Source organism: Tribolium madens, unplaced genomic scaffold, assembly GCF_015345945.1.
Source record: "Tribolium madens isolate multiple individuals breed KSU strain unplaced genomic scaffold, Tmad_KSU_1.1 Scaffold_97;HRSCAF=244;Tcas5.2_LG3a, whole genome shotgun sequence".
Taxonomy (NCBI): Eukaryota; Metazoa; Arthropoda; class Insecta; order Coleoptera; family Tenebrionidae; genus Tribolium; species Tribolium madens.
In genome coordinates, this window is record NW_025401069.1 from 2,514,020 (window position 1) to 2,530,649 (window position 16,630).

Below are 16,630 nucleotides of genomic sequence, written 5' to 3' on the forward strand. Positions count from 1 at the left end.
ACGACTGCAATATAACGTTTTATCCACAATCACAGGCCCAAATTATTCCAAACTTAATTACAAATTAAACTGACATTTAAACGTCACGCCAAATGTGCTTTCGATTAAACGTAGTAAGCTGTTACGCGGTGCGCTGGTTACTAACAGTGAAATAAAGTTACTTTATTCCACTAGTGGATAAAGTGGTAGTTTATACGCATCTAAAGCGTGGCATAAAGTCTCTTTATAGAGTGATTGTGGATAAAAGTATTAAATAAAAAGAATATTTAATAAAGTATTGAATAAAAAGTATGAAGAAAGCGGATTTTTATCATTTGCCTTCAGAAAGTAATAATTAATTAGAATTGAAGTGCTAGAAAACATGTGATCGTGTTTTGAGAATGAAATTTTGTTTTGCTTTTGTGTTATGCGATGTTTTTTGTCAAAATTGTAACTTATATGATTTATTCGCAAACGTCACAAAAGTGACCCTTAATGACTATAGATGACATAAGTAAAAAATTTACCTTTCAGGCATGGAGTAAAAACTCTATTTTTTGGCTTAAGCTTTTACTGACATTTACCAATGTTGTCTCTTTCTTATGTCTTTTGCTAATTCAGCAATTTTTAGAGTTTTTGCACATACATTGTAAATTATCAGCGTTCGGTCGTCTCTGACATAACCTACATTCTTGGGATTAAAGTAGTTGTTTATTCTTTTGGTACATAAATAACTATTTTTTCCATTAATGGTTAATACTCGTATCATGTACAAGCTTTTCCAGCTTCTTGTAATCATAATATTACACGTCGAAAACAATTATCATCTTAAATAAAAAATAAATAAATACTTACATAAAAATTAAAAAAGATGTATTAATGAAGTAGATTGTTTATCAAGTAAAAAGTCAGTGATAATTTCTGGAAACACATTTAAAGTAAATAATCTACCTCCACGGTAAAAATATATTGTTATGAATAGAAATTGAGTCTCAAATAAGAGAGGTAGATGTCGAGTGTTCACATTCACATATCTAGGTACCAAATAAGAAATAAGAGAAGTTTCAGAAGGAATGATATAAGAGGTTCTCGAAATAGTGAACAATGTAACAAAAGAGGCAAAGTGCGTCTATACAACCTTTAAAATCGATGAAGTTGTCACTGTCAAGCTTTGTAGTGTTTATAAAACAAAGCTTTCAACACCTATCGATGTGAACTATTAATATACACTCAATTTTCAAACAAAAGAAACACTTTTGTACTCAAAGGAAATTTATTCCTAAGACTAAATTTTAAGCCAAATACAAAGTTACCTCAAGTTTGTTCATTTATATTCAGGAGTATAAGAAAGGAGCTATTTAAATACTCTTTGATGTGGCTTACTCTCTTTATTCTTGTACCAACAAACTATTACTCTATTCGCTAAGAAAACAGATCGGAAAAAACGTTCAATGGCCGTGCGGTTTATTTTTGTGCTTGAAACACTTAAATAAATAAGTTCTTGTGTAGAAGGAGTTTCGATAGACACTTCTCCAATCTTAAAAACGCCAGCGATCGTTTCCAACAAGATTCACTTTGTTAGAATGTAGGGCGCGGAGTACCCAAGCGCAAGTAATGCCGCCAATATCTCTACTTAACATTTAATAAAGGTCGATGATATTAATAAATTTTGGTTATGTGGAGATAATACTTGTAAAGTTACGGATACGGGTAAAAATCACGCCGGACAAATCCTGGAATAGAAAAGTAATTTTGCTAAAAGGGAGATTTGTGAATGAAACTGAATAAAACCGAATCGGACATAAACATTTGGTATTATGATTGATTACATAATGTAATCCCAGATGGTTTGTATCACACCGAGTGTGATTATGTGCTGTTTGTGTTGGATTAGCTAATTGAGCAATTTCTTCATAATGCAGAAACTGAAACGTGTCGAAATTGTTGTATGTGTTTACACTTCCTGTGGGATTAACAGACCAGAGGACATCCAGTTTCTGTCTAGTGACCCACAATATTTGCACTGATGCAATTCTAATATATGTGAGCAACATATTGCATAATTTGCAAATAGGTTTAGTTAGTTTGGATACGTGTGAACAATTTTAATAAATAATTTGATTGTTCAACTTGGCCTTGCCTGAACAAATAATAGTAAATTATAAAAAAAATCGAAGTTATTGGTAAGCAACGGTACCAGTTTTGGCTTCAACTCGAGCTTCGGTTTAAACATGTTTGCGGCGTAAAATAAGTAGTAAATAAGACTGCCAGTCTGTTAGTTAATGTTAAATATAAACTGTAGTTTTCTACAAAAGTAGCTGCCGAAACCAATAAAAACTTCGCGTGTGGTTTAAGAGAAATGAATAAATAAGAATAAACATAGAAAATGTACGACAAAAATGCACGAAATAGCTGATCAAATAATTGTATTTTCTTAAATTTATATTTTAAAGATTTAGTAATGTGCTTTTAATAAACTTGTCAATAAAGAATTAAAATATGTATTTCTTTGAAAACTTTTTTTCTTAATTTATTTATTTACAGAATCCGGGTAGCTAAAAAAAATAAAGCGTATAAATCTTTATAAATTCTTTAATAATTCTAATTACTACAATAACTGCTGAAATTTTCAACTTTCTTTTTGTTACTGTTCTAAAACAATTTTTTGTCTGTTTGCTATCTTTTCCCGCAAGATATAAATCACAGTTTTTTTTTTTATAAACTAAGCCATATTTATTACACCACACTTGTACGAGTATAAGATATTAAGAACTGATTTGAAAAAAGCGAATTTAATTAAGAATTGAACTAAATCGAATTAAGTTGTCATTTACTTTGCATTGCAAAAAGTCAAATCAATTGTGAATTAAGATTTGATTGCAATTCAACTCGTACTCGTATATGTAGATTGCACATTGATATCAAATAGCAATAGTCGAGCGTTCTAAACTTGTATCAACGTAATTATAGCAAACCTCAAGCAAAATCAGAGAACAAATTCTATCTTTTATATCTACAGGGAATTATTTTCAATTTTCTCGAATTGTGGAGAGAAAATTATTTCACGTTTTGAACGTAACCAGATTTAATAAAAAAGCACACGCGTAAAATTACTTATATCAATCAGAGTGATTAATCTAAGATATTACATATCTATTTATTTATTACATAAATCTCGTTAAAATGTAATGAAAATTAGCGTGAGTGAGTAAACTTTACACTGATTTTATCGAGAAGGTAAAAATTTACCATATACGAGTACATTTACATATCAGCATGTTTATAGCAATTAAATCAAAAAAATTATTTGGAATTAGGTACTTAATAAACACAAAATTTTACAAAACGTCTTTCTGTACTAACATGGTGTGTTAATTTACAAAAATATCAACATTTATTTTATAAAATGAAATAAATCGTAAAAATGATAATTTTTTTCTCCTGCATTTCCTATTTTTTACAGTTTTACCATAGAGGTTTTAAATAAGCAAATTAAACTATTAAGTAATTTTTAAATAAGGTGCAGATTTTCTTCTCATGCACGATAAAGCCTGCCCACATGTTGCCAGAATTGTGAACTCTTACTTTAACAAGATTGGAATCGCAACAATGGTATGGCCAGCACAGTGGTCCTGATCTTAATCCCATCGAACATGATTGGGATCATCTAAATTGGTGCATTTGAGAACAACGAATTTAGATTAACACACTAGATAGACCTATAAAGAAAGAATGGAATGAACAACGGATTCAAGCCGCTATTGGAGTCAGAGATGGAAATACAAGATACTTTCAGCTTTCACAGAAAGCATTTTTTTATTTTGTTACTTGAACTGTTTTCTGTAAGGTTGGTAATTTTACAGTACCGATTATACAGGCTGATCTAAGGGTGTGCAATTGGTCTATTAATTGATAAGTACAGTATGTCCCCGGATTGAGTTTACAAGAGGAAAAAAAAATATCTTTGATTTTAGGCCAAAACTGCAAAGGAAAAACTTTTTTGCTTTATCTGAAACGAGCGAATCTGTAATTAAAATTATTCATTATTCTGAGTCAGTGGAACGAAAAGTTAATTTTTGTCTAGATTTTGGACTAAAATAAAACCGCCAATGTGATAGGTCTTAAAAAGCAAAGAAAACTTACTTCTAAGTCCAAAATTAAGAAAAAAAATATAACTTTTTTTTTCACTGAATTAGAATAATGAGGTTTTAATTACAGATTTGCTCGCTTGTTTCAGATAAAGCAAAAAAAATTTCCTTTGCAGTTTTGGCGTAAAATCAAAGATAATTTTTTTTCTCATTGTAAACTCAATTCGAGGACATACTGTATATTAATATTGACATGCCTTTTCAACGTTCGGTAGATCTATTTAAAATGTGCATTTTTTAAATATTTTTATTATACACAAAGTGTTGTATACAGGGTGGTGAACCAAAGTTATATTTTTTTAAATAGTGCACTCTATATAGTGTTCTAGAAGTAAACCGCCATACCTCAACCAGTGATTATAGAAAACGTTATTCTGAAAAAAAAGTTTCTATCTTCATTCGTTAAAGACATTGGACATGGAGTGCGTTTGAGCTAAAAATTTTGTTGTCAACATAGGTAGGCAACACATTAAACTCAATGATGGCAACAAATGGGTCTAATGTACTGTACAGTCAGAGAAAAACGTTTTTTTTTTGGTTTGCTAATCCATATGTGTAGTGTTGGGAATTTATTTAATGATGTTAAAAACAACAAATATTCAAACTAAGTAGATTTTTACCTACAAATTCAAAGTCAAGACCATATCAAACTTTTTTTTTCGCGATACGATCAATTTAAGGTGCTTACAAAAAGCTTTTGTTGCATACAGTTTATTATAATATCATTATGAAACGGTATTCTTGTTTATACAGGTGTTCCGTTTTTATTGTTACATATTTAAACAGGTGATAGAATATTCAATTTTAAGACAAAAGTTTCCTAAGAACATGTATCAAAAAATGTTATGTAGACGAGCTACACCAGCTGAGATAAATGCGTTTTTTAATGGGATTTTTTCACTATTGCAGAATAGATAAAATTACAAGTTGATACAGCTAATAACCTTTAAACACCTGAACGAATTCACAGATTAGTTTCAAAAAAATTTTTAATCACAGGCGTCTTAAACGGTAAGACAAATTTAATTTTTAACTTTTATCCTCTTTATGGTCTGTAACACAAATGTGTAAACTGATATTACTTAAAAACGGTAAGTTGTATCGAAAAAACGCAAAAGATCTTTTTTTGTGAAAAACTATAAAATTTAAAATTGTGTGGCTTAAAGTGGCAAGAACCAACAGCTAAAATAGTTAAAGAACTTTTTCCCTAAACCCCCTAGTTTAGGACGCCCCTAAGTAAAAATTTCAACATTTTATCTTTGAATTCGTTTGGGTGCATAAAGATCATCAGTCGTACCAAATTTTGTAATTTTATCTACCAATGGTTGCTGAAATATTGGAAAAAATCCATTAAAAAATGTACCCCTTTCAGGGGATGTAGGTCCCTTAGTTAATATTTTTCAATACATGTTCATAGGAAACTTTTATCTTAAAATTGAATATTCTATAAATATTCTCATAAATGAATCGTTTTCGGACTCATACGAGTATGTTTATGTTTATGTCATACTAAAGTATTATTTAAATAAAACTTGGAACTAAGCAATTGTTTTTGTGATAAAAAACGACATATAAAAAATCACTGCTGAGTCGGCTATAAATATATTTCTGACAAATTTGTTGCAAAAGAAAAATTTAGAATTGCATATAGTTTTAGCAAATAATCGACTAGATAGACACTTTACAGGTTGCACTAACCCGCAAGAAGTTGAATAACTTATGATTTTTATTTAAATAAAACAGCCTGTATTTGTTTTCATATACAGAGTGCGCCAGAACTCGCGCCCCAGAGAAAAATGCCATATAAGGTTAGATACCAGGAACATGAAAAAAATGTTAAAAAAAATATCTATAATAATGTCGAAGTTATGAGGGTTTAAAGTTTGCACTTTGACTATAGGCTATTAAAAGAGGAAACAAAGAAGCTGTATCCTAAATTGTAACTGTGTTCAATGTTATTTGTGGCTTTTATTGGCAAAATTTTTGTCCCTTCACTAAATAATTGTAGAAAAACATATACCAGATCATTAGTATCCTGAAATACACATAAAAAAATGTCAAATGTCAAAAAATAAATGTCAAAATTTATAGTAAATTTAAAATATTTCTCAGTATTTTCAAAAAAAAGTTTTTTATGATCATTAATCCTGTTACTATATCAACATTTATTACTCTACATTTTAATTACTGAAAATAGTATATTCTGTGACAAGTTTAAAATACAGGATGTCCCATCAAAGTGTTGATAAAGTCCATTATTTATCTTTAAATAAGTATTAAAATTTTACAAAAATTATATTGGCAATTTCAAATATACAGCGTGTCCCAAAAATCAGTTACAATACAAACTTGTGTTTTTAATTAATAATAAGTAATTACGACACCATATTATGTTTCTTTGCTTTTTTATAGATGTAGCTTTTAATTTCAATGTTTTCAGGCTAAACTTCTATTAGTTATTTTGCTTAGTTTTTGAAATAAATTGTTTTTTTTTTCTCGCTGGGACAGCGTGTATATCAAATATGCATGTATAGCGTATATAAATAAATAAATAATGATAATTTTCAATCTGTAAATAATTTGCGGGCACGAAATTTTGAACGATTTGTCATTCGACTGGCACAAAAATGTAAAACGGGCTTTATACAACTAACATCACTTTCGATTTTTGTAATTTTTATCCTGACAGCTAGAGAAAAAATGACAACAAATCACAATAATTTATTGAACTTATAGAAAAACACGTAGGTATTGTTGGCATAATTGTTCCGGAAAAAATCAACGCAGAAAATAAATTTCAACTAAAATTTTCAAATTTTAGTTTCGAACGTCAATCATAATGTCATTTTTTGAACTGACATAAATTTGATTATGTATGCCATAAACTAGCGCCTCGGTTTTAAACTTGAACAGTTTACTGTAACGTTGCATCAAAAAATAACTTGTTTCATCTAACCTGCCCTCTGTTGATTAGTAGTCAAACTATGTTTAGAATTGCCAAATTTGAAAATTTGGTCGTTGGCCGATGATGTCACCGCTTGTGGTACACGCAGCCATCTTAATTTGCGCGCGTGCGCGTTGGCTGTCAGAAAGTGCAGCATAACCGGGATCTGTCACCGAAAGTGTGTAAAAAAATTGAGTTTGTAGTTGTTTTTGGTGGTTACATCCAGTGATAGGTTAAAATAATGGCGAAGCCCGAACAGGTCCTACACATCGAACCCCAGAGCGAGCTGCGATTTCGAGGTGAGCCCTCTCGACGATATATTGACCTATTCCACGATCCGCCAATAACAAATAGTTGCCTCTAGCCCAAGGAATCTATTTCAAGATTTTGACGTGGTCGGGGGCTCCTGCCACGCCACCCCCGAGTTTGCCAGGGCCGGAGCGAGGCGCGGGCCCACATTAACGGCGCCTCAAAATCGAATGTGATGCGCGAATTATTGCATATTCATGACACAAAGTGCGAATGAAGCTGTCAAAATACGAGAGGTTAGCCAGATTCGGGGGTGGAATGCGTCTACAAACGTTACACTAGTGAGGAAGTCCGACTGACACAATGTGCGAAGCCTTACATAAGGTTTATCATATATCAATATCCCGCGCCGAGGGGAAGAACCGATCTTGACACAAATTTCGACGAGATGGCAATATTTTTAGTTACCTAAATATAAGTCTAGTACATGCTTGAAGCATATTGTAGATCAAAATTTTGAAAGACAAGCTTGTAACAATTTCTACGAAGCGACTAAAATTCCACCAAATCATGTGTGTCTGAGTTTTAGATTGATCACTTTTTCGGATTGTATTACTAGACATGTTAAGTAATGCATATTAACACGATTCAAGGTGTTTTCGTCTTAGGTTTACATTTGATATACTTACTGTCACATGGACTGTGTTAACACCGTCTATATTACCATAAATTCAATATTCGCTATGATTACCATACAAAATGTCTTGACCTGAAAGAAAAGAACTATTCAAGAAATATTTTGAAGTTTACATTTACATCACATTTTTACTAAAACGTCATCGAAAAAAGGCGTAAATTAGTGTTAAAAGTTTGCAACTACTCGCTTATTGTCTCAAATAATGTCTTTTTGATGGCTTTTGTTTGCGAAGTTCTACCGTCTGTTAAAGATTTGACATCTCACTGAGGCATATAATGAAACTGACAAAAAACGAGGCTTTGTTTTAGCAAATAATCCATACTTCTTGCTGCGACGCTTAAGAAAACCTTTTTTTTTCTACCTATAACTGCAATTACTAGTATATTACATAACGAGCACGGAAAGTGCAATACCGCGAGTGCGTTAGAAACTTTCTTGCAAGTTTTGTACACTATTTTTCCTACGACCATAAATAATTTTTTTCTTACGAACATATTTTTTTTCATAACGATTTATTTTTTATAATGGATACAAAAATACGTTGAATAACGATTTATTTTTTATAATGGATACAAAAAAAAAATACGTTAAATGAAAAAATACAAAACATTCGAATTCGAAATACAAAACAACCTCGTACGATAATGTCAATTTTCGCGCATATATAATTGTGCGTTATGATCTAGTTTCGTATATGGTCGTAGGAAAAATATTTTTACAAACATATTTGAGAAAAATTGTTAATATGATTATTTCAAACGTCCCAACAATTAAATAATGACATTTTTGTATTAAAAAAATCATTTGTTTAACATCACGTCTCATTATTTCACAGAATTGTAGTGTTTTAAATTTTGCTACTTTAAAATTTAAGAAAAAAAGAAACAGTCATATTACATATATTTTTTTATTTAATCAATTAACAAAATCGGTTTTAGGTTGTTCTTAAGACTGAAACTCTGTATATTAGTGACTCCAGTCAGTAGAAAATACAGGGTGTTTCCCATAATTTTACGAGGCCTGTAAGATGCAATCATTCCGATACGAACTCGATTACAAATTTTGAAAATTTGGATAATCTTCCTAGTTTGTTCACCCTTTCAAAAATTACAACATTTTTATTTAGTTAGTGATTAAGATAGATAAACTAGAATCATATTTATGCCGTCTCTTGATATAACAAATGAGGATTGTTTCTGAAAAACTGCAATTTATGACTATTAATGAAACAGTGATTAGTTTGACTACTGTCATTACTGAACTACTGTCATGGGTTTCCAAAAATTAAATAATTAAATGTGGATTTTTTGTATCTAGTGTTTTGTGAATTTTGTATATTTGGGTGCGTACATTAGGCACAAGCCTAAAGTTATGTGAAACACCCTATATTTAGTTTTAGATTTTAGCGATTTAAAAAGAAATGTAAAAAAAACACGCACTACTGAGTAGGTTTTTCGTCGTTTAGGTAGACTATTATATTGAGAAAATCATCTTCTTATACAAAATTAGCCAAAAAAATTAATACGAGATATTCTTGTATTCAGAAATCTAATTTTAAAATCTACACTAAGTAATCAACTTTTATAATAAACTATTTATAGCAACTTGAGGTTTCTCACTAAAATTAATTTAAATGCTGTGATAGTCTGTTACACAGTTAGTATATTATCTTTGAGGTATTTTCGTCTATGAAAAAGCCACAGACTCCCTCAAAAAAAAAAAACAACTGGCGTTACTTGCATTGCAAAACAGTCACATTTATTGTTTTAAAATTTAATGAAAAACAGGACAAAACGTAATTATATTTTTCATAAAACTGCAATGCTTCTCACAGTTTTAGTTAAAAAAAGTTGAACGATTTCGATTTAAGAAAAAAATTATTTATAGGTATATTAATAGAAAATTAGTTCACGTTTGAAACATTTATTTATTCTTACAGTCATGAGTCAGTCATCAATTGATTTTCTGATGTATTCAAAAATAAGACCGCGAAAGTCCCATTACCAGCTTGGCTTGTGCCGGCAACCGGATTTTGTTTTGAAAATAACGGTCTTATTTTCGAATACAGTGAAAAATCAATTGTTGTAGACTGTATTATGAAAACGTCTTTTTTCCATTTGGAAAAATTACTGTTTATCTCAAAATTTTAAACAAATAATAAAAATTTCATTGACCACAAAAATCATGCTTTATAGCTAGCTAGTTACAGTTGAAAATTTATTAGAAAAATAAGATGATGAAGAATTGAAATTATAAAACTCGCAAGTTTTGTGCTTAAAAAATTATGTACGTACGGTTATTATTAAAACCGGTCAAAAGTGGCCGTAGGTGCGGCAAAAAGTCGTCAGATGCTCCGTGAAGGAACACATGGAGTTTCACCGAATCAATCGAGTCGGAGTAATTGGAACAGTTCGAATTTGCCGATTTTTAATATTAATTAATAACAATGGATATCTGTAAAAAACGTCAATCGATCGTATCATTTACATCAAATTAGCATAGGGCAAAGTTTAAATATTTAAAGTTGTCCCAGTGTCAGAGAACGGCAATTTAATTCGGATTCACTCCCACAAATGTTACTTGGAATAATCCAAATTTAATTGTTACGTCGAACAAAAGAACTGCTAATCTGCTGATTGAAGAGAATAGAATGAGACATAAGAATTTCTTATTAAGAGAGCCCCTATAAAGTGTCTTTTATTTCCCACGAATTAATTACAAGTTCGAGTGGTAGCAACAAAACGCTCTTACGCTTAATTTAACCTTATTGTTGGAGAAATTCAGATTCATTTGTTTGGTTTATTAAATTAGTCACGAAATAATTTTATTGAGCTATTTATAAAAAAATCAGAGGGAAAGTAAGTCGTGCATTTTTAAAGCACTCGAGCCTTATATAAAATATAAATTTTCCTTTGTAAACCGTAAGGAATGGCATTTTCCTGCGTCAGACAGCGAACAATATGGATTTTATTTTAATTTGCCTGCTTAGAAACTCCTGGTGTAATTTTTCAGCAGAAATCGACTTGAAATTAAAAGCTTAACAGTGTATTCGCTTGGAATATCTAATTGAAAACATAATAAATTAAGATTTATTTTATCATAGGTATTAACCACTATTATTATCTCTAATTGTTACTTAACTTAGAATTATGTCTGCTGTTTTGTTTCCAAGTAAATCTATTTCTTGTGGAAACAAGCAAATTTTTTTATTTTTGGACTGGAACAATGATAAATTGACGTCCTGCGGCTCACGCGATGTTTGTCGTCCTTTAAAGAAGTGAAATTTCACAAGTGACCACTTTGTTACGTAAATATACGTCTTTGTTAATTCGGAAATTCTGTCTGTGGGGTAATACTGAATTTTAAATGAATGATAAAGCAAATAATTTTCAATTGATTCGCTCCATTAATAAAAAAACACTTCACCCTCATTTTCTTTTGAATAATTAAACTTCATTCGAATTACTTGTCATTGATATTATGAAATAATAAACTGATATCAGTGAAACAAAAATGAATATTATTGTTATTACAAAATCATTAGATTCTGATGCGACAATAATTAATATCTCTGCTAATTTGCTCTTGAAGGTTAAAAAATATTCAGTATTTATACTTTTCTTGCTTTAGACATAATTTAACTGGCGAAAGCAACAAGTGTACAACAAAAGAAATGAATTTGATTCTTCTCTTATTTGACCTAATAAAAGTGTAGAATGTTAGATTGCCGCCGCTTTATTTCTTTCATCTTACTCAAAAAGGGAGACTCAAGGATTACAATGCATGGTGGAAATTTAAGAGGGATCTTATGAGAACAAGTGGGACTATTAAACGTAGTTTATTGCATAAAGATAATTGCGTGCTAGACTACATAATGGCTCTCTCGACTTTGCATGAAACTAGTCCAAAAAAATTGTTGAAGATTCCAATAAAATACTTTTCACTAATCTTGATTGGCAATTCTTAATCTAAATTCCTTGTCCGAAAAGCGAGAGAAATATTCGACCTACCTTAACACATGACGACAATCTAGGTTATTAACACGAGTGGACCAGCTGCTAGGCCATGTGTGCATTATTATGCAAGCAACTGCTTGAAGTTTCCAGGATAATCGAAAATCATAAAAATTAAATTTCTCTCTCTGATCAAAATTCAGTTTCTTTTCATTTTATTCAAATTCCGTAACTAATTTTAAACTAAGAATTGGTCCAACTGCCAAAACACCTGACCCTACTCGAAGTCGCATTCCTCGGGTCAGCTTCAAACAATTTTAAAATTATTCAGTGGAAAGGAAAGTGATTTACGTGAATCGAATAATCAACAGGTACTTCCGCCAAATAAAAATTCGAAGTTTATTTAAACATAAAACAATTCTCTTATTGTTGAAAGACTGTGAGACTACGAAATAAATTTAGCAAACTACAATAATATACACAAAGCACGCACAGTAGTAAAGAATCGAGATTTTTAAATTAAATCTTTTCACGTGAAATGAAGAAATTTTGTAGATGGGAGAGAAACGTACCAAAGGATGCGTTTATTTAAATTAATCGTTTTTCGTGTCAAAGTGAAAAGACTCAAAGGAATCAGTGAAAGGATACCAGTTACAGGAAATTAGGATGTTAATTGAATTGAGTGAACTAAATAAGTTTCCCTGATTTTCATAAACATCAAGGAAAATTCGTTATATTTAATGTGGAAAGGTTTTTCTTAGGGTTTTTCTACTTTAAATAAGTCGTCTGATGTAATTTTGGCACTTTTCCCGTTTACTTAATGAATTTTATAACCGTCTTTAAGTTTCCTCAAATGTTTTGACACAATTTTGTACAAGTTTCTACGATTTTTGACGACTATCGTTGTACAGGGTGTCTCAAGTTTTATGGCCGGCGCAAAAATAAATATTTATAATTAATTGAAAAAAAATTGACAGTGTAAACGACAGAGAACATTTTAATTTGATGTTTTGATATTGTACAAAATTTGGTTTTTAGGGTCTCACTGATATACGCTAAAAATTTTGAACAATATTAAAGCATCAAATGCAAGTCTATATACATAATCCTCTATCGTTTGCACTAGCAATTTTTTTTTTTATCAATTAAAAATATTTATTTTTACGCCGGCCCTTAAACTTGGGACACCCTGTACAGGGCTCCAAGCAAAGACATCAATAAAAGATGCTGCAAAATAATGCATATTAATACGTTGACGGCAAAGATTTTTATTAGAACTCTTTGTGCAGGGTGATTTTGAAGTATGTGCAAATATTTTATTTTTTTAGGCATTAGTAGAGCTCAAAAGAAGTCAAAATAACTCAACTTGCCTTATTCGAATGTTTTGAGATACCTACAAAGGGTTTTGTTCGTCGAATAAATTTAAATTTGTCGCGCAGCCTTGAACACCAACTCAAATTGTAAGCAAATATGATCTCTGAGATTAATTCTTCAAAATTTATAACATTAAAAAAATAGTAAGAATTAACAAAAACAGGTACATACAGAAAAAAGTATCCTCATCTAAAAAAAATCATAAAACGGCAAATTGAGTAATTTTGACTTCTTTTGAGCTCTACTATCGCCTGTTAAAATATTTGCACATAACTCAAAATCCCTCTGTATATTAAAAATATGGTGATATGTGAAAAATGCGAGCCCACTCGAATTTAAACCTCGATACTTTATTGCAGTTTTGACTTTGTTTTCTCGTTTGTGTTTTTTTGCATATGCTTGGTAAAATATAGAACAGTGTAACTGGGAATCCATTAAGTAACCGTAATTTTCGCCATGACGTATATTTAGACCTTAAACACCCGCAATTGCGTCGTATACAGATTATAAAACCCGTCCATTAAATAAAACAAACATGAAAACTACGTTGGCATTTGAAATTATGAGCAATGTTGTATATGTATCATAATCATGCAATTTCATAAGATTTGGCTCTTTTCCAGGACCCTTCACCGCTCCAGTGACCTCTTACATGAAACTAACGAATCCATCAGACAAAAAGGTTCTTTTCAAAATCAAAACGACAGCGCCAAAAAAGTACTGCGTACGCCCCAACTCGGGTGTCCTAGAGCCCAACACTTCAATAGAGATAGCAAGTAAGTGTTTCAAATCCGGAATCTCATGAATAGGTAATGAGAGGGAATCGTCGATATTTCAGTAAGTCTCCAGCCGTTCCTGTTTGACCCAGCGGAAAAGAACAAACACAAATTTATGGTGCAGACGTTATTCGCGCCAGACGGTGACGTGAATCTCGAACAGTTATGGAAAGAAATCGGCCCCGAACAGCTGATGGACTCCAAGTTGAAATGTGTTTTTGAAATGCCAGTCGAACAGAACGAAAGTCAAGAGGAAGCCACTAAAGCTAGTCCTAAAGCTGCGGTTGCGGCGGTACCCAATAACGCCATAGATCCGGAATTGCAGAAAGCGGCCGAAGAGGTGAGCCACTCAGTTCAAAATTAGAGATTATGCTTTCTATCTAAAGCGGAAAGATTAAACAAAAACAATTGCTCATTTTCTGTTTTATCAATTTTAATCAAACCTGATTAACCTGACAAAAATTTTGTGAATCAACAGTATTGTGAGATCATAATCAGGTGGCCTCCAATGAAAACAAAAAACTATGAATTAATTCATAGTCTCTTCTTGTCTCAAACACGACCTTGTGTTGTAGCATTTTTTCTAGACACTATTTGGAACAAGTTCATTATTATTGCACAGTCGTAATTAGAAATCTAATCAATTTTAATGGCATTATAAAGTGAGCAAATTGGTCGTAACAATTCCAAATGTGTGTTTAACTGTCATTTTTGTAAGTAGTAATTTTTTCGTTAGGTTCAACAACTTAGGGAAGAAGAAAGTTCGTTGAGGCAGGAGAATCTCCGACTTAAGGAGGAAATTCTTCAATTAAAGCTGGCAGCAGGAGCGCGAGTGACCCAGACCAACCGATACGCACCTCCAGCGCAACAGCAGAACATCCCAGTAATATACATGGCTGTGGCTGTAATTTTGGGCTTCTTAGGCATCGTATTGGGCAAGTTTGTCCTCTGAGACCCTCCTTAGAGACTTAGCGTGGTGTTACTCAGTTTACCATGCCCAAACTCCAATATATTGTATATTTATTACAGTTACTTCATTATTATCTACTGTAAAATAAAATTTCTTGTGCATACTTAACGGGTGTGCTGTTTTGGTTGCATCTTTAGACCAATCGGTTCATTGCCAATCTTAACATTGTCAAAAAACAGTTTAGTATTAGATGGAGGAGGGTGGTGTGTTGAGGTTGGAGGGAATACTCGGTTGGTCGTTTTTTTACAGAGTGTTTATTAAAAACGTAGCTAAACGAATTTAAATGTCGGAAACTGTTTTATTTGGAATATAGATGTTTGATTTTTTTTCATCTCAGCAGTCGCAAATTAGAACTATATATACAATATATGGCAAGTTTACTTACTAGCCATCTTTTGGACGTTTCATGCCTTAAGTTTTCATTTCGTATACAGTGACAGTTCAAACGAACTTGTTGCTAAATTTGGATACATTTTAAGGTGAATGTTGTTTTCATACACGCACTGACTGTACATAACTTTGAACTTTCTCTGTATACTCAATGTGTCAAGCAACCTTCCTGCACTGTTGTTTTAAATAAAAGTCACAATTGTGTTAGATCTATTTATTTTGTTTTTAATTTAATGTTTTAATATTGGGGAAAGTTGCTTGACTCTTGCATTTTTTAATTTTTCTTAGTATTTGTGGTAATAGTTGAGTCATTTTGTAATTGTTAGTTAGAATCGAGCACTTGCCAAGGTCCATTGAGAGAGTTCACTTTAGAATCACGTAATTCTTGCATTTGGGTTTCAAACATCCTACTTTAGACTAGGTCCACTTCATATTAATGTGGTGCTGTCGTATTTACATTTTTTTTATTCATCCTTGGACTTGATATTACATTAATTTGACATGAAAGAGATTTTTACATGTGTCTGTGAGTTTTGTTAACTTATAGATTTAGGGCAAATAAACATCTAAAATTAATAGTAGTAAGAACTTGGCTTGGTGCGATTGTTCATATGTATTATATTTTAACACGTTGTACTATTTTATGCTAGCCTGGTAAGTGTAAGTAACTTCAGTGAATAAACTATACTTCATTACTTACTCATACACTTTTTGTAAGCCGTTATCTTTCCATACAAGTAAATGCATATATTAATTGAACCGATGTAAAACATAGCAAATTATAACTGACATGTTGCATTCACTCGCCTTTTAATTCTCCAAAAACGCCTCTGTAATTCAGAACTATTTCATCTTCAACTCAGTCTTTGATAAGAATACATTGTTGTCGACTGTATCTCTAGAACTGGAAAAGTTATTGAGAATCACTCAAAACCATTTCGGCGATTCCTAAAATGACATGGTGACTCACCTCCATTCACCCACCAAAAAAATGAAAATTTAAAGTTTTAGTTTTGAATAATTGGAAAACGGCTTTACCAAATAGGTTGTTGCATGACATTTTTGAAAAGCGCTTGTTATGAGCTTTTCAACGGTGTATCACAAGTAGGGTAGTGCCACTAAAAATTTTCAAATTGGGGTGCGTCACTTA

The 16,630-nt window shown here is 31.5% G+C and overlaps 1 protein-coding gene across 1 annotated transcript; it reads left to right on the top strand.

The window, feature by feature from the left end:
• The first annotated feature begins 7,185 nt into the window (after positions 1-7,185).
• Positions 7,186-16,282, top strand: LOC123015131 (vesicle-associated membrane protein-associated protein B). Its single transcript, XM_044414630.1, has 4 exons — positions 7,186-7,370; positions 13,968-14,120; positions 14,183-14,460; positions 14,857-16,282. The coding sequence occupies exons 1-4, from the start codon at positions 7,313-7,315 to the stop codon at positions 15,070-15,072; spliced, it is 705 nt and encodes a 234-aa protein (XP_044270565.1). The 5' UTR covers positions 7,186-7,312; the 3' UTR covers positions 15,073-16,282.
• The last annotated feature ends 348 nt before the right edge of the window (positions 16,283-16,630 follow it).